Below are 21,861 nucleotides of genomic sequence, written 5' to 3'. Positions count from 1 at the left end.
CATGAATTATATATCTTGTTATGTAACTTACAAAAAAATATTTTTTCGAGATTCAGTAGAGCTTTTCATAATGGCTTTTTGTGCAGCTTTTTAAGTGCTCACAAATGTGTAAAACATCAAGGCACATGTGTAATTTTACACAGTTGCATGGTCCCAGGGAAAATGCTTTCAGGACTGAGTTTCAACAAATACTCTGAAGGAAACAGGGGAAGTAACTGTGGATACAAATCAGCCAATGCAATAAAATAAAGACAAATCTTTGTTCCTTTCCTCTCCAATTTCTGTTAGTTAGGCCGACCTTTGGAAACAACATTTAAAGATTCAATCTTTTCATTTAGAAGCATGACTGTAATGCTGGTTAAAGACTGTAGCTGCACATTGTCTGCTTCTACCTGTCTGTATGAAATTCCCTTTTCATGTACTTACTGTTAAAGAATATATAGCTGGCTCCTTATTATCAAGGTCTCTTTCCAATGGACAAAACTGCTGGTACATTGAACAGCTTTTATCCCACAGAACCGGAGGTTTCAAAACATATCCACAGCCACCGTTAGCCTCAAACATTGCTGCATTGAGTTGCAGAGGAAGATCTGTGAAATTAAGGCAGCCAAAACTGACAGAGAGCAATGGTACAATGGAAAAACTGTAACAGTGAAGACAAAGTCATGTTTGAAGTATCTTTTAAAAAACTATTTTAGTTGTGTACTATTCCTGATTTTCAGAACTAGCTGTGATTTATGTATCCAATCTATCCAGCAATTACACAAAACTCTAAGAACAGTTCATTCTTTTCCTTTCCATTGTCTTTATTAAACTGTAGGGCTTGCCTACACCAGTTCTCTGAGAAGTTTCCAGGAATGTGTCCTGAACTGCAGAAAGAAAGAGCATTGTAGATGACATTATGGGTCCCCATCAAAAATGTGAAGGAACACAAGACAGGATAGCAAGTATTCCAAAAATGTTTGGATCAATCACCATTAAACCAGCATCCAAGGCAACACTTCCAAGTGAAAAATAGTTCAGTATCTTTTAAAGCTTGAAATTATCAGAAAGGGATAACAATTACTTGAACTGTGAGAAACAAACCAACCTTCAGCAACAAAATAAATATAAAAATGGAAGTGTTGCTGTCCAGGCACTTCTGGATTATCAGGGGACCTGGTGCATTGGCATAAAGCTCCTGGACTCTGAGGTCACTGCCCTCAAGGACCAGACTGTTGTGGTCTCAACCTGCTTGTGCTGGGGTGCAGATACAGGAAGGTCTCCTCGGGAGAGCAGGGAAACACCAACACGGAAAAATACAAATTCACGACTTAAGCCCTTCTATCACATTTCAAACGCGTTAAAACCTGGGTTTGTGTAGCCTTACCATCTGTCTGGTAGTTGAGGGCCACGAGCTGCACACCGTGGAGCCAGAAGATGAGGGGGTGTGGGTTGGAGGAGTCGATGCGCGTGGCTGCGGGGTAGGTCCTCAGGAGCTGGCAGGTGGTGTGCTGGATCAGCTTCTGGGAATAGCGCCTGCAGAGCCGCTTGGCAGCGTTCTCGTTCAGCGACGAGATGTGGTAGCACTTGGGTGTCCTTATGATAGCGCTGAGGGAAGCTGGAGAGTTGTAGGGAGAGCAAGGATCTTCCCAGGTCTGCCGCATCGCATCAAACGGACCTGCAAAATAAACAGGGCCCTCAAGGTACAGCTGCAGGTCCAGAGACTCCAAAAATCCAATGTTTTCTAGAGAAGTACGTGTGCGTGCTTTGGTTATGGTAGAAAAACGTGATCCTGGAAAATGACACTACTCAGGGCAAGTGTCACAGTCCTTCTCACACAGTAAGAACAATCCATGAGATGAAACACAACACCCAAGTACTGAAATAACACCATGATTAGGTGTGCGAACCACCACTTCCATAAATAAATACCTAATTGGCATTTGCCTGAATAAAATAAAGGAACAAAAATCCCTTCTTCTCATTTATACATTTTCCGTGAGGAAGAGAGGCAAGACTGAAAGCCATCTGTGCTAATTTTCCAAACAGACAGTCTACAGAGGCTGCAAAGGTTAGGAGAAAAAGGCAGCAAAAAACTTATATGCTTTAGAATTAGGCACCACACTTCTTCACTTTTAGGACACTGACCTCTAGAAGGAAATCTCTCCTGTCTGCTGCAGTCATGCCCTTGGGCTGCAAGGAATACAACCCTCCCTGAGCAAGAAAATGAGTTCAAAATATCTGTTTATGGCAATCACTTGAAAGGCGGGAGTTCTGGGTCTTATTCCTGCTCCAGAACTTCTCCTGTACTTTCTTTGTATTCCTTTACATCTGTTCATAGGCAGACTCCCAATTTCCAGGTTCACAAACTGAATCACCTGCAGAGTCTAATTTGCACAATTACACGTTTGGATTTGGCTGAATTTTAGGCCACTGAGTTCAATTTCAGACACTAAAAATCCTTTTCTGCACCAGCCCAACAGTCCTGGCTTTCATTTGCATTTTGAAAATATTCACTTATATCTTTAAAAATATAAACTTTAAGATACTTAAAATGTATGTTACCTTTGAATTGTTTATGAATTAGGGTAATCATTTTTCTGATCAAGTAATCCTAATATTCCACACTCACCACGTTAGTTGTAATAGTGGTACTGCAATAGCTGCTGTGCTAACAAAAAACCTTTCCAAAGTTTAACAGTTTACACATTGCAAAGTATTTGATCTTTAACAACTTGGTCTGGTACATGTGTTGGATTACAGTGGCATTCCACGTGACTGGTGAAAGAAGATGCTAACTTTACCTTTTCCAGATGCTTTGGCAAGAGCAGCTGACTCCCCAGGGCTCAGCCTGCCAGGATTGTTGCCAAAAATGGACTTCCTGCTTTTTCTTTCTTTTCCTCTGCTAGAGCCAGATGGGTTTAGAGTTGACAAGCCTGTTCCCATAAACGTAAAATAAATGAGCCAAAAAACATGACCAAGAGGGCATGACATTTTCCACCATATTTTACATTATTTTTGAAGGCATGAATACTTCTGTTATATAGCACACAGGACAAGCAGTGTATTTTTCTCTACAATTTAATTTTAACATCTTTACATATATACACACTTTTATATATGTACACATTATGTATGGTTTTGTATATAATACATACATGTATGCATTTATAAAATTTATATAGAAACCCATATGAAACAATACAATATACAATTCTCTCTCTGCAAGATAACTTTTCTCCACTTTACTTTTTGGCCTGAGGAAGGTAAAGGCTTTCTCTCAAATTACTAAATGGTCCAAATTGATACTAAAAAAATCTGATACTAAAAAGCAACAGTCCCAATGTATTCATCCTAGGAATAATTAGAAAAAAAAACCCACCTTTTCCACAGAAGTAATAAATCGGTACAGTAGTGAATATCATTAAATTCATCTAGGTTATGATACCTACATTATTAAATAAATGCAAAATTATTGTTTAAAGATATAACATAACATAATGTAACATAACATAACAATATGTCCAAATGGTGTCAGTTAAACACTTTAACTTCAAAATGTTTTCAGAGTCATCTTCTGTTTATTTGTATTTCATTGTTGGGAAATGGAGTTAGGTGTACAAAATCCATTACATATTTAATGGCCAGCATGTACTAGGAGTGGAGCTGGAAAGCTCTAGTACAGCTATCATTCAAACTGTGCATTCTAGAAACATAATCATTAAAATCATGACCTGAATCCTGAATCCACTTAAGGTGGGATTTTTGTTTGCTTGGAGAGAGCACACAGCAGACCAAAATTAAAGTGCACAATTATTATTCTGACACTCAGAGCAGTGAGATGTGGGATGTTCTCAGAGATCCAAGATGTATTTGTGATATAGAATGTGACAAAGCAAATACACGGTTATATGCCTACCTGTGACTCCTAAAATGTTCCACATTAATTCACATCAATTCACACCTGCCTAAAGACAGTTCTGGATGTAATACTAGTATTTCAAATACAAATGTAAATCACGAAGAGGATACACTGGCCTTTTTCTGATTGAAGACTGCCCACAGCTGCAAATTTTCAACTCTCAATCTTCATGGCATGTGTACATGTACTTACCAAAATTATGCACAGAGTTTCAATGGAACTGGGGTTAGTAAAATTCAAACTATACATAAATGTTTTCCACACTGGAGATGCATTGCCTCTTTGGGCCAAAGCATACACATAAACCACAGAAGATGGCAGAAACTGGGATAAGGAATATGAATTGACTAGAAGAATGAGGAGTTACGCACTGTGTGCTTCCAACACTATTTAAACTCAGTTTTCAATGGATCAAATGGACTTGGCAAGTAAGATCCAGGTTTCAAAATCCTGTTGTGGAGACAGTCACTGAGGAAACAAACTAACCTGATAAATCACCAGAGAGTGCAGTGCAGAGCCCTAGGGCCGACTGAACCCAGCGTGATGGCCACAGGGTACACTGCAGCCGGGAATTTCTTTTCAGTCTTTCCCATGCTTTGCATGCTACACATCTCTTCCCACAGACAACCTCCATTTTTCACTCCAATTTAAACCTGACTTTAAAATACAGTTTGGCCAATTTATAGGATCATCAATTTGCAAAGTAACAGAGGTTGACAAGGACATGAAATTCACCTTGTCCAACTCTCTGGTCAAAGTAGGACCAGCTTAGATCCCACCATACTGTACATAAATCCCACTGTACTACCACGGTGTCAGAGCAAATGTTTTGTGTTTCCCTACAACCCCTGTGCCATGCTCTTTGAGTTACAGAATTTAGTGCTTATATCCTGTGTTAGATATAAGCACATCGCTTTACTGCTTCTAGACTTAATCCAGAGGATTGCAAGCTTCCCTGCCCGTCTCCTTCTCACCACACCAACATAACAGGTTTAACTGTAATTGCCACCTTCTCACCATGTGTTTCAGACTAACAGAAAGTCTACAGGTTTGTAGACCTTAAAAGGGAATTTACACCATTTTTATATGTAGGGTGCCCCCTTTTATGTTCACTTTAATTTCTTGAAAAGCGATACCATAGGGGCAGATAATCTGATATGATGGAGACGGTGACTGGATATCATGCTGGAGAGCTCAGGTGACTCCCTGCTCCCTCCACTTGATTGTGCAAATCCTGCTTCTATGAACTCAGTTTCTCTACTCGTTGTGGAAGGATCTCAGCACCAAGGTGATGTGCCATGTGCCAAGGAGCAGTGCTCAGGGGTGCTCCACTGCCCTCAGCTTGGGTGACCCCAGAGAACAGACCTTCAGCCTCTCAGATAATAGTGGAATGATATTCAACACACTGAAATTCAAGTTAAGCAAGAACTGTAAGGTCAAAGAGCACAGAAACAACAAGAGCCATGGTGGGTTCCTTGTTACCAGAGGTTTTATAAACAACAAATGTTATTTTCTCCACATGATAAATTCTGTTTTGACCAGGGAACATTTAGGGAAGTCTGTGTTACCCAGTAGGTTAGGGTAAGTGAACATTACGGTCCTTGTGCTTTTTTTATAGTCACGAATCAGTGATTAACATTCAGGGATGCAGGCAAGTGTAAACACAGAACAAAAATATATGAAGACAGGAGAAATGAAGTATTTACACCATTGATCAGACACTGACAGGAATTCTGCCCTCCCTGTTTCCAAAACTCTTGCATTTTCTAGGTTGGTTAGGAACACAGGCACCAGAGCTACACAGTCATGGAACTCCCAGCTTTGTTCCCATTGTTAATGGGCAATACTGGGGTAGGGCACTGCACCACGTCGGTGTGAGCAGAGGAACTCAAGTAGTGGCGTGGTGGCCATGAAAGCCCACATTACCTCAGAGGAGGCAGTATTAGTCTCAAAGGAGACAAAGTTTGTTGGAAAAGTAATTTCTACGACTTTATGTGTTCACCTGCGAAAGGAGATAATTTTCTTAATTGTTCTATTCATGATCCTTTTAAAGCAAGAGGAAGAAATCTGAGAAGGAAAGCAGGTATTTCTTTAATAACCAGTATTACATTGAAAATTAAATATTTCAAAGTTTTCTTAGCATATCAGAATTTTTTAATGTGTCAAAATGCCTGAAACAACCCAAACTATCCCCGTTTGATCTTGAATATCTTTCTTTAAAAGAAAATATTTTACTTGAAAGATATCTCATTGCAGATTTCATTAAAAAGAGTATCAGATTTGAATTTTTGGAAGTCATTATTTTTACAAGTGACACCTACAATTTTTAAAGTTATAAAAGATTATAAAAGAATGTCTGTCCATTTTTCAGCATGTTTATCTTGCCTATTTGACACTATTTTATGTTTAGTTAGGTTTTCTAATCTGATTATAGCTCTGTTTGTATAAGATCATGATTTGGCAGAAATGCTAACTTTTCCACAGAGAGCCATTCCACTAAAGAGCAGATTTTTCATTCAAAACATTAAACATATCAATAAACAATTAGTTCTCAATTTAAAAGTATTTATGTACACAGGATGAGCCAAAATATACCCAACCTCATATTTCAGTACTGAACGAATGCCTATCAGTGATCTCTTTAGTTACTCCCTCACCTCTTCTCTGCAAAAGTTATTCTTCCTACTGTACAGAAGATGGTTTTCCTATTTCCATAACTGCTTCCATGAAGACTGAGTGAGAGTGTGCAAGCAGCTGCACTCACCCGCCCCATGAAAAGGTGCTTTACCCCTGCAAACGGCTCCTCTCCTGTCCACTTGGGAAAGAACAGAAAATGCAGCTGTAGGCAAAGGTGAAATACACTAAACAGAGGTCACCTAAAGAAATGTGATACACTCCACCTTCAAGATTTTAAGATTTTCCTTCTTAATTCAGTAGGTCCTTACATGGAAACTCAGAGCTCTTAAGATAAAGCTTTCTGTCATCTGGCATTTGGCAGTGAAGCAGTTGTCTAAGTTGTGAAGACTGGCAAATTTCACTTTTGTAAACATTTTAGTATGACAAACAGTATGTAGTCACATAATTTATGAACACTACTTCTCAGCCAGGAGCTGCTATTATGAAGACTACCAAATCATGAAGAACGAACCTCCTCGACAACTTCAAACTGATTCAAAAGATAAACATAATGTCTCCAGGAATTAGAAAGCTTAAAGCACTAAAACAGGGCAGTGTACTTACCCGGGAACTTTACAGCTTGACAGTAAATGACAAGATCTGATAGTTCTGGGGCTATTTGTCTGCTTTCCTTCTTATTTTGTGGAAGATAGAATTCTTCACCCAGTTCCATGTCATAAACCTGAGTGACAACACCAAGAACATTTAATAATAGCTTTGGTGAATGTGGAAGAACTCCTGCATATCTTACTTAAGTCTTTGAAGTATTTTACCTCTTTCCTCCTATATGGTTTCTGTTCTCACCTAACAAATCTCCTTCCCATGGGCACATTTCTGATCAATAGCTGTGACTGACTCTGCAGTAGTGTAAAGGACTTATTCAGAGTCAGACAGAACACATCCATGTTGAGAAGAATCTACAATACACTAAACAGCAATACACTGCTTTCTTTGTCAGATGATTTGATAAGAGGTGCTATGATTATCTGATATCATACTGTGGTATTTTAAACTTATTTTGAAACACAAAGATGCTGAAGATTCAGATGAAATCTTCAGTTCCATCAATAATGATTTTCAGCCAAGCAGCCTATATATACTATAACCTCTGAGGACTTTTCTTGAACAGTATGTTGAGTATTTGTTCTACTTAGGCTATTTTCTCTGGTGTTCCTCCATGCTTTCTATTGTTTCTCTTCATTAAAGTGCATTTTCTATCTGATGCCTCATTTACCCAAACTGTCCAAATCCTTTTCAACCTGGTTATATATCAAAGTGCAGCAGAGAAGAAAGTGGGAAAAAGCAGAACTACCTTTCCTTTATTACTGTAAGTAGCACAATCAGCCTTCTTTAGTCGTTTGGCAGTCTCTTCATTATATTCAAACTGCAGTTTATCACTTGATAATTTATTCTCAGGTCGGTCTTCAAGAATATTATCTAAAAATTAATGTGATTTTAATAAATATAAAGCCAAACATTTTCAACTGAAAATTTAATTTGAATTAACAATATTTGTGGACAGTGCTGTGAATCTTACATGAATAATCAGATGCTAAAATAATGTACTTACTGGTCAAAGCATCACCCTCTATTACTAACCTCCTATTTAAAATTTTAAAGCTTGGGTTTGGTTAAGACATTGCCCTTTCTTTAAAGCCCATCCTTTTGTGCTCAGACGACCTTTAAAATCAAACTATTTAATGAATTAAGTTTGCCATCTGAAAACAAATGATATTCCTGAATGACAAAAAAAGCCGAAGTCCAAGCCTAGTTAACCCCATCAAATACGTGCACATTTTGCACAGCGAGTTTTGGCTTTCCTCACCTTACTTTCACCATGCACAAGTATTTTTTAAATCTACAGAAATACCTTTTCAAAGCTACATATCTTTCAGAGAATAGTATGCCTAATAATGATGTGGTCTTTCTGGACCAAAATATTGCAGATGTCACAAATGGAATGGTTTCAATTTATTGCTGATATTCCTGATGCTTTGACCATATTCTTTTTATGCATAAGAAGCGTCACACATGCAGGCTTTTGACAATTCCTGACCAGTTAACAATGCCATATAAGAATATCTGCTTGCATTTATAATATGAAGTAGGAACTATATATTCACACTGTCACACTGAACAGGCTGAAGATGCAGTGCTGATTTTCATGCAGTTAAAATGCTCAACCAAGTGGCTTTTACCTTCCTGGCTGTTAGGAGCAGGAGAAGCATTAAGGACATCAGCTACAGGGAAATGAGTCAGAGAGGGAATAAGAGTAAAGGGAATTAAGATTTAGAGCCAGAGAAATGAAAAGTGTCAGTTGTTAAAACTACTAGCCTTACACAAAAAAAATGTATCGGTAAGAAGAATAAAACTGAATCTCTTTTAGAAAGTTTACAAACCATTATTTAGATTAGTTTTAACAAAATATTAACGTAATTAAAAACTTCAAAGAATAATCATTGTAATGAAGTAGTAAACCATGCTGCAGATTCCTTCATATACTGGAAGGTTTGAATGCTTCTTGCTAGCTTCAGATTTCTCAAACCTTCTCTTAACTAGAACAGTGCTCAAAAGTCACTTACTGCAATCAGTTTTCAAAATTTTCTTGGCAAGTCTGCTAGCAAAGATTTGAGTTTTCACAGCAATTTACATCTACACCATCTCCACCCTGTTCCTCCCAAAGAGTATGCTCGAGTAGCCAGCTAGGCCAACTTTCAGGCAAAACAAAACTGAAGGCAGCATTGATATCGAACTCATAAATAGCATCGCTATTCCACAAGCAGTGTCAAGTCTTGAACTGCAGTCATTAATTTTGTGACTATTTTTTAAGTCACTAAACTCAAAAGCAAACAATGTAAGCAAGAGACCACCTGGAAAAAAGTCCTGTGCTGCAGGACATGCTTGAGCCTTACATCTCCTGTGAACATGGCACCTAGAACCTAAAGGGGTGCCTAAGTTATCTCAGGTCCCCACTAGAATTAAAGGTGCAGCAAGTGAAGTACTTCCCTGTTCACTCAGGAGAATGTCCCCAGCTGTGTCAGACCAGTTGTCCATCTAGCCCAGTATTCTCTTTCTAACAGTGGCAACAGAGCAACAAGCCACTAATCACTACCACAACAACCACAACTGCCGAATAATAGGGATGATGTTGGACAAAATACTCCTACCTATAACATTTGCTTACAAATCTCTCCATGAATTTGTCCAATCCTTTTTTATTTTTCTAAGATGCTGATGCCATTTGGCTCTGCAATTTTCCATGGCACCACATTCCAGAAGTTTACTACCAGCTGCACAAACATTTTACCTGTTTTACACTGATCTTCCACTTGTTTTACTGAGCACCTCCTAGATCTAACAAGTAACATTCTGTGCTTCCCTCAATCCACCACTTCATGACTTAGTAAACCTGCTTCCAATTCACCCTTCAGTCCTCTTCTCTACCAGCTGAAGAATTTCAGCCTTTTCAGACTCGTGCAAGGACACTGCTTACCCAGCTCATTCCTGAACTAGAATATTCACATCTTATTACTACAGTTCTAACAAAAGCACTGTAACAAACAAACAAAAAAAATAAATATAGTTACCATCAGAGAGAGATTCATAGTCATAGTCATATTCATCCTCTTCATCTTCTTCCTCTTCATTGGTAGGTGTGGGGTTGCTAGCACCATTGCTAGCCTGTGCTTGCAAATGTGCCAGCTGGTGAGCCTACAACAACAGAAACACTTACTACTTTATTGCTAAGTACTTTTAAAAAGAGCTTTCAGCACTGTTTGCATCTTGTTTTGTTTATATGAAAGCACTGAATGCATTAAGTGAGAAATAAGTGAGATTGTTAAGATCAAGCTAAAATACCACTTCAGGGATTTGAATGTAAAGAGAACTTGTATTGCAAGAAAAATAATAAGATATGAAACCTAATTAATTACAGGAAAATGTACAAGTTGCACATCATTCAAGTCTGCCTTTTTCCGGTCTGAGACACGCTGTTTCAGAAACAGTTAAATACTTTTTCATAAGATGGAGAATATCCATATATGGGTATGATCAGTGTGATTTACTCATCTGATAACAAGAATTGAAGTCTAATGCAATTGTGCTTACATTTTGGGTAATGGCAATTAGTTTTCAAGGATTCAATCGAACCGCTGACTAACCACAGACGTTATTAGATTGAAGCTACTTGAGATGCAGCCCTAATTTTTAGAAATCAAAAAAATTCTCACATGGGAATAACCAGTTCTTGAGTAGCAGATTCCCCAACAAAAAGTCAATAAAAACTCAATTATTTGCCTGGCTTGAATTTGAAAAACGAAAGAAAGCAGAACTCTATCAAAAATTCCTACATACTGTAAATATACACACATACTCAATGCATATCTTCTCAATAAACATGAATAGTAGAAGTTACAGCCTCAGAGAAAAAGATTCATTTACGTTTGTCACATAGGGCATGTGGTGTTACTTACAGTATTATGAAGTTTTATAAATCTAATATACACTAAAATTTAGTTAAGCTGCAGCTATAATTTACTGTATGTGTTGTCTACTTATTTGAAAGCACTGCAACCCACTGTGAGTTTTCCAAGCATGAATGTGCATTAGATTATTCTGCTGTACATATGGGATTAGCAAAAAACAAAAACTTCAAACACAAATGAACTATTTCTAACAAGAGCTGGGTCTCACTGCTTGCTATTAAGGAAGGACTTTACCTTTTGTTTCAATATATCCACTGGTGTTTGATGGGCTTTCAGCTTCTTGTTTTTAAGCAGGATTTTTCTTCTCAGTTGGCCAGGGGAAGGCAGCATGGGATCATCAGAAAAGTCACTCTCAAATAAAAACTTCGTCACCAACTTCTCTCCAAATACATTCTGAAATATCATGAACAGGCAACGCATTATGGAAAACCCCACGGCACATGCTTGGAATGACTCCCCTCAGCTGAGGGCCTACCTTGAAGATCTCGGCCATCTTGCGCTGCTGGGGCAGCGAGCAGTGGTTCTCGATGGAGATGATGACCGGCATGTCGGAGGTGATGAACGCGTTGCGATCGATGGCTTCAACCACCTCCTGTGAGAGAGAGAGGGGCTGAAAGAACATGGGAGCACTCTGCAGCCTTCAGTTAACCTACTCCGAGCTGACGGGGAGACATCTGCTTCCCTCTGTACGAAGGAAGAGGCCACAGTGTGGGCATCTTGGTACAACACAGATGGTAACACCTACTTTTGTTATTTATGTAACAACAAAATAACAGAAAATTACACTATATATGCTACGAAAACTAATTTGAAAGCATATTTACCGCTGAGAATTTCATGTCTGACATAATCTATAGTTTATATTCTATTAGAATTTAGCCCATTAGAATTTGTATTTTTCCACTAGGCAATTATTTTTTCCCTTTGTTACAGAAAAAAATGACTTCTTTTTTTTTTGTTGCCACGTGCAATTACCAGCATACCTTAAAAGAGATCTTTGTAGTAAGAGTGTGCCCATGATAAATGATAGGCATCCCATCATCACCATCCCAGCAGTCCAACTCTACGCTTCTGCAGCCTTGTAAAAGAACCTACAATGCAATACAGTTGAGCAGTGTAAGCACATCTAAGCCACAGTATCATGCCATAGCAGAAGGCAGACATTGCAGAGCTGATGAAAGCCCAGTGATTCAGCAAAATTGCTGCAAAGAGCAATCTCTGTGAAGTGAACAGCCCACAGAAGGTACAGTCCTCAACTAACTGCATTCCCTAACTGAATTCCTTATTTCCCATGGAAAAAGAATGGGAAAAATTAAACAAAGCATGTACATTTTTGGAAGAATTACCATAAAGCTTTGAGATTCATGGAATCTGTTTGCAGAAGGTGGTTCTTACTGTATAGCTTAATTTTCTGAGAAAGATTCCCATATTTCTACCTGCAAAAACAGCTATAAAGCAACATGGCAATTTATTTCAGGTTGCTCCCATGACAGCTTTTCGGGAAAGCACCTGAACTTTGTTTGCTGGGTTTTAAAATTATTGTTAATTATATAAATAAAAGATAGTCTGTAAATGAAATCTTGAGAAACTTCCATGAGTAGAGTTAAAATGGAAATGTGCCAGGCCATCTTGATCAAATGTTAAGTGAATTTACAGTCATCAATTCATTCATCAATGTTTTAATTATTCATTTATTTATTTTAGAAAGCCATCGCTAGAAAAACCAACAAAGGAAGCAGAAGAATGATGAAAGAAGAGATGAGCTAACCCATCTTCTGGTAGCTCAGCTTATTATTGCTATCAGTATTTAGTATGCCTGTCATCTGTACAACAATTTAGTATTTTACTGAATAGAAAGAGACCAACAATCAAACCCATTTCCAGCAAAACCATTCATGAACAACAACAAAAAAATTACTTCTGCTCAAAACCTGAATAATTTGATTTCAGACAGTTGTGTCCACAGCTGGCACTCCAGCAATTCCGTGAGAGCCAGAACCAAGCGCCTCTTCAGCTGGCAACACTACTTGAGGGACAGGAAGAAGCTTTTCTTAATCATGCACACTATGCAGGCAGTTGATCTCTATCTCACTTCCCATTACCAACACAACACTAAGATCACTGTGCAGTGCTGCTACAGGAACCTCTGCAATTGCACTCCTCACTGCATTCATGTTATCCGGGATTTCCCAACACAGCCTCATCTCTCTGCCTATAGCCCCAGCTGAAGGAGCACATGGGACACCAGATGAGTCCTTTCTCAATGGTGAGTCATTTACTCTCGGAATAAGGAAAACACTACTGACACCAAGTTTGATGCTTTCTCCAGCATTTTGTAAACACACAGACATACAATACGTACACACAAATAAACAGAGAACTGAAAGCCCAAGGGAGAAATTGTTCCTTCCCTGATCACCACACATCAGGCATTAAGTCCAAAAACTGTAGAATATTCCTAGAAGTAACGTTTTTAGAAGTTATAGTTCTATTTGAAATTTGTCTTTGCAGCGCAATGTACAGTATTTCAGTAGTGTTTTTGACATCTGAATGAACTAAAGTATTAGATCAGTCTTTCCTGTGGGAAAGTCTAATTTTAGTAGGTTGGGTCAGACCGACTGGTGTCTAAACGCTATGAATCTCAAACTAAACTCTTTTTTTTTTTTTTTTTTTTTTTTTTTTGCCTTAGAAAAGGCATTTGAGCACAACTGTGCTTACAGGCAGCTTTCCCACACATCATGTTTTCCAACGTTTTGCAAGCAGGGGTTTAGGACATTTCAATTTTCAAAGCAAAAAGGTCATGTTCCTGAAACTTGTCAGTAAAGCAAACAAGTTCATGTTGAAAGCTACACAACAATCCAATCCTGCATACCTGGCTGTAGAGCTCCACTGAGGACTCCCCTTTAAGCTGATGGCCAGTAAGGTACGTATTGTGGGAGGATTCTATGTAGTAATATGAGAGAGGAAAGTGCAAGTCCTCAGGATTCTCCTGTGATTCATCATTTTTGGAGGCAAAGTTGTCTTTATCCATCAGAAATCTAGAAGTGAGAAGATGTGAGGAAATTTTATGCTGTGCTGAGCATTTTGTGACTCTCCAAGAAACATCAATACACAGGTATCATCTTTTTACATATATATATGTAAATATATGTATATATACAGACATACATATCTATCTATCTATCTATCTATAGATGTTAGCCCATAAGTAATTACCTTGCAAATCCTTCAAAAGACAGCAGCCCCTGCTGGCACATGTTCACACTAGGTTCAAATTTCTGGAAGGAGGAAGAAATCAAAGATATATTTAATAACAATTCTTAGAAATATGTCTTTGTCACGTTTTTATATGTAATCTGCTCATAGCACTAAAGAGTTAGTATGAAAACACAGTCTTTTTGTGGATGAAGTAGTCAGGTGCCTGCAAACTTTGTTTTACAAATAACTACACAAACATACTAAAATCATAACCATAAATCAAAGAACCATTCAGATTGAAAGGGATGTTGGGAGATCACCTAATCCAACCTCCTGTTCCAAGCTGAGAGAGCAATTAAATTGAAATTAAGAAAGATTTATGATCAGGTGGCCTACTCCTGTCTAGTATGCTTAAAAACAACATACCACCATCTCAACAAGAGTTGTGGTGTGAAGCTTCTTTAGAGTTTCTGTCTTTTAAACTCTGCAATTCTATCTTATAAGTTGACATTTATACATAGTTCTTAGCCTTTGTTAACTGCTAAACGGGGCCTTAGTTTTGAAGTATATTAATTCGCATGCTTGGAGGAATAAAATTTTTTCTACGCATTTTCTGAAATCTTCAGCCATGGTACAAAAGGGAATAAAATGTCCATGTTTGCTCTGGATATTTATGGACATCCATAAAATTTTCTAGCCCAAAATAAAGATAGTATGAAATTTTAAAGTCAAGTAAACTTGAGACAGTATCAGTGTGAAAGGAAATACCCACACAAATACTATTCTGAATAGCACACAACATTAATGGGGAAAATGGAAGCAACAGGAATTCAAGTAAAAAGGAAATGCAGGATATTTTATTACAGACCTGGATAATACTGAGGATTTCATCATAAGTGCAGTGCTCTCCTTGGCAATTCACTAGGAAGTCATTCAGCTGCTGGATTCCGACTCCAAATACTCCCAGTGATGTGCTTTCAACTCCAGTACCATTGGTTACAATGCTGGCAGCAGCAATGGCATCAGATATTTGCCTTTGGTTGTCTGATAGCTGCTGCCTGCTCTTAATGAACAAACCAAGGTCTGAAACATTTCTAGTCAACAAATCTTAAAAGAAAAATGAGAAAATAAAAATATAAGTGAAACAATTATGTCTATTACATATCCTGTATAGAATATAATGGTAATAGTATACAACACACACAAGTATTCTCACTGGGAGTTTTAGCACTGACACAGTAATTAAGAACAAAACCATCTTGTTTCTACCCACTAATAAAAGAGAGAGTATTAAGCATGCATTTGAGTGGACTACAGGTGTGCAATTACTCTGAACAAAATCCTGGAACCTTTAACATGGATCCACAACCTCCTACACACCCAGGACTCTCCGGCTCCCTCTCACCACCACAAACAGCCTCAAAGCCTTTCCTTCACTATGTGCAACCCCACACCCTTCCTGTTCAATCACCCTTTATCTTCTTCCAGTTTCATATGCCAATTGTTCTGCACCATCCCCACAGGCTTCTTGGCAGAAAGATTGTTTTCTTTACATGTGGCCAAAGTCCCAGACTTAGATTAAGGTAACTGAGGAATGTAAAGTGGGACAGAGGCTTCCTTCCCCTTTATCCCACATAAAGCAGATCCACTAGGAAACTAGATAAGAAAAAACCAGCCAAATGTGACACAGGGCACAGCCTCCTCATTTCTCCTCCCTATATTTGCTCAGTGTTTTAGCCCTTTCAGGGCTCCTGCAACCTGTACAGATGCCTGGGCTCAGCCTTTCAACAACCAGTTTCATTCCTCTGCTATTACCAGTTACAAATATATCTGGCTAATGGAAAGCTGGAATACTTTTCCTTCCCTTCATTTTTGTCTTATATCCTGCTAACTAGGTATTAGTGGAGGCATGGCAGCAGTCCTCTACTTAAACTTAGAACTGATAATGACACTGACTGAGACACATTTTACTAAGGCAAGTAAGTGAAGTTGCTCAGCAGCCAAACAGCTGCATTTTTCTCTTTAACAAACCTAAATCAGGCTGGAATCCACTGCTATTTTCATCAATCTTCAAATTGGTATAAAGTGGAGCAGGGTCTAAGCCAGATCGATTGCAAGGCACAGCATAAACATCAAAAAGGTCTTTCAGATCCTTGCGGCTACGGACACTGCAAAGAGAGTGGAAAAGTTCAATTTTTGCTCTTTTATAAACTTGGATGAATGAAATGAGTACAGAAAGAAATATCTTTTACCTGAAAGATTTGAAGAGCTCAACAAATTCCACAAAAGTCATGTTACTATCAGACACCATGAAGCTCTGAAATCCCTTCATTCCTCCTTTGACACGGCCATGCCAGCTACTGCTGCTCCATGTGCTAAATTAAAAAAAGACTGCTGTAGTTTGGTTACATTAAACTTCTACTTAATTGAAATATTATGTATTAGTGTATTAACAGTTTATTTGTGCTCTCCTTAATGCATTTATTACCAATATCTGGAAGAAGCAAAGAAAGCACCATCTTATAAGATGCATAATGGGGTTTTTTTTTACCTTCTTGCTTTATAGCAGCTATTTTTTTCCTTCAAGACAACTGCAGACTTTACCAGAACGAATGTATATTACACAATTTAAAACTTTCATGTGGAAAAAGGCCTGATGTACATGGCACAAATGAAAGCACTTATTTTCCTTTAAAGAAAACAATGCCAGTATTTTCGTAATGCAGGCTGCGTATAAGGTTCATTGAAGATGAAATAATAAAACAGATTGTTCTGTAACTGAAATCATTAATCTAAGTTGTGCAGCTGAACAAGGTTTTTGAAGTAGAACCAGCACATTTCCAAAAGTCACATCCCAAAATCTTTAGGCTTCTAGAGGATTTACACTGCTAAGTACAGTTAGGCCCTGACTTGAGCAGGATGAACAAGTCCTTAGTGAACCACATGGAATAACTTGCAATGAGGGACTAAACTCTTGAGCCTCTTCCTGGGCCTAAACACCAGTGAACACACATTCAGGAATGGGATCTGCCAGCAACAGCATCCTGAAAAGGGCAGGACCTAAGCAACAAGACAAATATCAAGAACTATCTAGTTTAAACCATAATTAACTGCACAAGTTACAGTATTTCCTTCATAATATCAGACCACATGTCAGATTTTATTGCTCAGTAATGTCCAAATATCCATTCTTCTATGAATTCTGCCATCAGGTTCAGTACAAATAGTACTGAACAAATACAGGTTCAGCACAAATAGTTCTGACAGCCGTGATTAAAAAACAGGAGCAGCTTGTTCAGTATTCCTAAAGACATGCCTGCAAGCAGGTGACTTCAAATATCCTGGACCAGATCCCTGAGTTTACTCCTGGCATGGGATGGATGCATGCAATTGAAAACAAAACGTGATTTAAAAGTATTAAAAAATACCGTCTACTTTAGTTGATAATATTCAATTTGTTGACATCACTATGGCAAGTACTGACACCCTTCATATAACTTTTTTTAGACAAAATAATTCCTACCATTTTTATCAGACAGGAAAAATAAACCATGATGAGGAAAGTCTCTAGATTCCAGAAAACAGATTGGAACTACAGAGTACCAAATGGGAGACCAAGAGCAGAAGAAAATCTCAGCATCTCACCCAATCTGATCACTAAAGATTATCTTCCAGAGTAATGAGAAATAAATACAAACAAAAGGTTAAAAAAAAAAAAAGCCAAGAAAACCCCACCATCACCAACAACTAAAATTGCAATTAGTAGCAATCTGGATTACACCTGTAAATAGCTAATGAGAGAGGAGGTTTACTTTCCTTTCCCACAAAAGCCCCCATCTCGAGTCTTCCATATCCTGCGCTCTGTAACCCAGCAGCCTTATCAACCATCCTCCTGCTTTCTCCATATCACAAGTGGCACTAGATTTCCTAGGAACTTGGAATTTCATCAGATGCCCATCTGCTTTGAAGGAATGACAAAAGCAGCTGCAAGCTACCTGTGTTCAGAATAAAACTCTCTCCAATGCTCCAAATTTCTTAACGGCTCATGAAAACTGGGTCGAGATAATGGGTAAAACACATAAATCTGTTCTGAGAAAGACTTCTCCAGGACAAATGAAACAGCCATAAGCTACATCCTAAGCAAGTCGCAGCAAGAAGGGCCATAGCAAATTTGGGGCTGCTCTGCAAAGCAATGCTGTGGAGGTGGCAGACAACTTTGTCAGGGAAAACCTGTGATAGCTGGGGTAGGTCCACAGTGCTTAGCTACACAGAGATCCATGCAGAAACCCAGTCCTGAGAGGATTTAAAGGAACATTAGCTGTCCTTTCCCAGGGAATGCGAGTTCTCCATTGAGCCTTTTAATCTCATTTAGAGACAACAACTATTTTGGCATAAAAGCAAAAAGCAGATCTGCAAAACACAGAATCGTTTTTCAGAGATAGTAAAGCAGTATTTCTTCAGTTCAATGTAAAAAACAAAGCTATTCTCACCCTTAAAAAAAGAAAAAATTGCTTACCAAGACAAATCCAAGCCTGTGCATGACAGTGAAAAACAAAAAGAACACAGAGGCTCACAAAGCAGTGTTAACCCAACCACACATGTTCACAGGTGGCTCTACTCACACCTGTTGCTAAATCCAACTATTTTAAGTTTATTATAAATACAATCCCCAAGAAATACACAACAGAAACCATTGCACAAGACATGTCTCTTCTAATATAATGTTCTATCAGCAGCAGTAATCTCTTCCATTGTTTATTTTTGCTCTCCTGGAACCCCCCAAATTCGTACTAAAAATGGTATTTCAGCAATCAAAAAGGCAAAAAAGGCACTTTTTTCTCCAAAAAGGCATCAGAAAGTCTCTGTTGAGACTGTCTTCTTGGATGTCATAAAATACTGCCCACATCCCTGATGTATTATTAATACTGTAATTACTACTACCATCACCATTAGTATTTACAGAATTAATATAAGAGTGCACTATGTTACTGCACATATTGCAACAGCATAACTTTTTACACTGCCTAAGTGGCACAAAAAGGATTAATGTTCAAGAAAAAGAGGCCTATAAGAGAAAGATTCCAAATAGGCTCCTCCAGTTCCCAAGACAGTACTGCAGTCATCACCAGGAATGTCAGCAAAAGTTATTACTCCCCCAGGTAGAAATTATTTGTGCCAAGAAACCTCAGAACTTCAGTTCACACATCTGTAACATTTCTGTTAATTTTCACTATACAGAAAATGCCTAAACTATGTTTTGGAGAAGATCTGGAGAAAGAGTTAAACTCTTTATTTGTGTAGTTTTGGAACAGCATTCCAATCTGCTTCTGTAACAGATATAAACTGAAACATGCCGCTCAGGGACTTGCTACAAAGCCATCCTTAGATTCATGGCATTTCAGCTTACATGCCTTGTGTTGCTCTACAATGTGTTTTAGATGTCCACACAAAGGCTAATTACATTTCTGGTGCTGTTTTTGTCAGATTTGCCAGTTTGGCACAAACCCCACATTTGATAATAAATAAGTTATAGTAGCTTCTTTTCTTTTTAAATCAAAGCATGGATTCTGCCCTTACCTAGACTGACTTTTGCTTGAAGATATTACAGGAGAGGAGACTGGTCTTGCTGGTGAAGACGATGTAGCTCCTAAGTTGGGAGATCCAGATGCTGTCAGAGAGTGAGCTCTTCTTGATGGCAGGTTGTTAGATGGAGAAGCGTTAATGAGAATATTTTGATCTAAGGAGAAAACAAAAGTTTTCATCATAATTATAACATCTGGCCCAATAAAAATGCTTTTGTCCAGGAGACCTCTATGAAAACCCATTAAAGCACAGTGAGACACTAGCAGGATTCTAGATTTGTCCCGAAAGAGTCAAAAAATATGTACCGAACAACACTTACAAATGTATTTTATCTGAATAGACAGGGAATGCTACTGAAACTAAAAGAAAGAACAATCATGAACAACTAAAGAAATTAATTTCAGAGTTCACACATTTGGAGTTTCAACTGCAAAAGTAGCTTTCTAAGTTTATTTTCAACACTACAAAAAATGTCTGCATAAAAAGGCATTGAGTAAAATCGTGATAGATTTTTAAGTACTAAAGCAATCTATTTACCTGGTTCTTCTTGTTCATCAATATCTTGAGGATCTGAACCACTTCTATTACGATATTCCTTACAGCTTTTTGCCTTCCGAGTTGCCATTTCATCATCAGTGGCCTCTCCACTTTCACCCTAGAAATAATGAGCCCCATAAGAAACATCCCAAACCCACTATTTCCATTTCATTTCAGCACAATCTGCAATAAAACCATGAGATAAATCAGCTATTCCTTATGAAACACTCCTGTGAGGCCAATACCAGTAGGAAAGAAAAGAGATACCTAGTCAAGCACGGGACCATTACGTGTTACCTCAGTTTGACATCACACAGAAGATGACAATGATTGTGCCTCTCTAGAATGTTGCAGCTGGTTTTACAGTATTTCAGTGGTGCACTGAAGCGCTAAAGAGGATGGATCTTGTCATTTCAGAGTCTTTCTACTTGCCCATTAGAAAATGTGGGTAGTGTAGAGGTGCTAGTCCGGCATTTTCCTATCTCCTGCCTACTGTTGAAAGCAGTTTTGTCCAGGAAAAGAAAGGAGACTGCCAGCCTAGGTCATGTTTCCATCACTCACACAAGATAAAATGGGTGCTAATGTGATGTGGAATAACCATGATAGTGTTTTTCAAAACATGAAAACAAAAAGGATTTTAAAAAATTACACCAACCTCCAGACACCACTTTGCATTTTAAGATTTTATCACCACCAGTATTTTATCTTTATACTAAGGTACCACCTAAAGAAGAACTCTTGTAAGAATTCTGTTCAACTCTGCCAGCCCTGGCACCTACGTGTCCTCACAATGCTGCAAGCATGAGAAAAGAACAAACTACTGGAAAACAATAATCCTCAAACCTGAAATGACAATAAACAGTTTTAAAATCATCATTTAACTTACTTTCTCTGGTTCAGAACACAGCTACACAGTAACTGCAAGAAGGAAACAAAACACACAAGTAACAAAATATTCTACCCTGATGAGAACTTTCTTCTTTTTCTTAGCTGTGTTGATTCCCAGAGTGTTGTTTCTCTGCACATTGGGCTTCTCAGTGCTTTTGGTGAGAGAACACGTGCCTGTGCTTCTTGCACTCCATCGTCTGCCTCCAAACAGCTCAACAGCCTGAGCCAGGGTTGGGCCTTCAAACCTTCCATCCTCCTACAAAGATTCCCAGCGTTAACAAAACAAGGAGAATAAGGACACATTTTTAAAGCAATAATATAGACATCTCTGACGAACCAGTGAAAGGAATATCAAGAGGAGACAATTTTTGATTACTGAGTGAATTGATTACTCTGAATTCCCCAGAGCTCTTTTGTTTGCTGCATTGGGGATGTTTTTTGCCCTATTATCACTCATTATTTTGGTGCACTTTTAAAGTACAGTCATTGTTTTTTTCTTTAATAAAATACTTATTCCAAAACTCCAAACACATAAAGAGCTCTGAAAAAAACCCTTAACCTCGAGGTCTTGAAAACCTGCAAGGGTTGACG

At 38.3% G+C, this 21,861-nt stretch overlaps 1 protein-coding gene across 2 annotated transcripts in view; it reads right to left on the bottom strand.

Annotated features, from left to right (window-relative positions):
- PLCE1 (phospholipase C epsilon 1) overlaps nt 1-21,861 on the bottom strand; it is a 135,834-nt gene that overhangs the window by 9,389 nt on the left and 104,584 nt on the right. For both annotated transcript variants that reach the window (XM_066191211.1, XM_066191212.1), the window contains 17 exons: nt 21,344-21,526; nt 20,383-20,500; nt 19,840-19,999; nt 16,515-16,637; nt 16,294-16,430; nt 15,131-15,369; nt 14,281-14,342; nt 13,937-14,102; nt 12,048-12,155; nt 11,540-11,656; nt 11,299-11,457; nt 10,168-10,291; nt 7,893-8,017; nt 7,145-7,262; nt 2,787-2,918; nt 1,370-1,660; nt 427-590 (listed from right to left, as the gene is read on the bottom strand). In XM_066191211.1, the coding sequence (XP_066047308.1) occupies nt 427-590; nt 1,370-1,660; nt 2,787-2,918; nt 7,145-7,262; nt 7,893-8,017; nt 10,168-10,291; nt 11,299-11,457; nt 11,540-11,656; nt 12,048-12,155; nt 13,937-14,102; nt 14,281-14,342; nt 15,131-15,369; nt 16,294-16,430; nt 16,515-16,637; nt 19,840-19,999; nt 20,383-20,500; nt 21,344-21,526 (2,526 nt within the window). The remainder of the gene's footprint in view (nt 1-426; nt 591-1,369; nt 1,661-2,786; nt 2,919-7,144; nt 7,263-7,892; nt 8,018-10,167; nt 10,292-11,298; nt 11,458-11,539; nt 11,657-12,047; nt 12,156-13,936; nt 14,103-14,280; nt 14,343-15,130; nt 15,370-16,293; nt 16,431-16,514; nt 16,638-19,839; nt 20,000-20,382; nt 20,501-21,343; nt 21,527-21,861) is intronic.

This window comes from Chamaea fasciata, unplaced genomic scaffold (assembly GCF_029207755.1).
Source record: "Chamaea fasciata isolate MVZ Bird 193981 ecotype frontalis unplaced genomic scaffold, bChaFas1.0.hap1 SCAF_9, whole genome shotgun sequence".
Classification (NCBI taxonomy): Eukaryota; Metazoa; Chordata; class Aves; order Passeriformes; family Sylviidae; genus Chamaea; species Chamaea fasciata.
The sequence above is the reverse complement of the archived record's forward strand: the minus strand, read 5'-3'. Positions and strand labels throughout refer to the sequence as shown.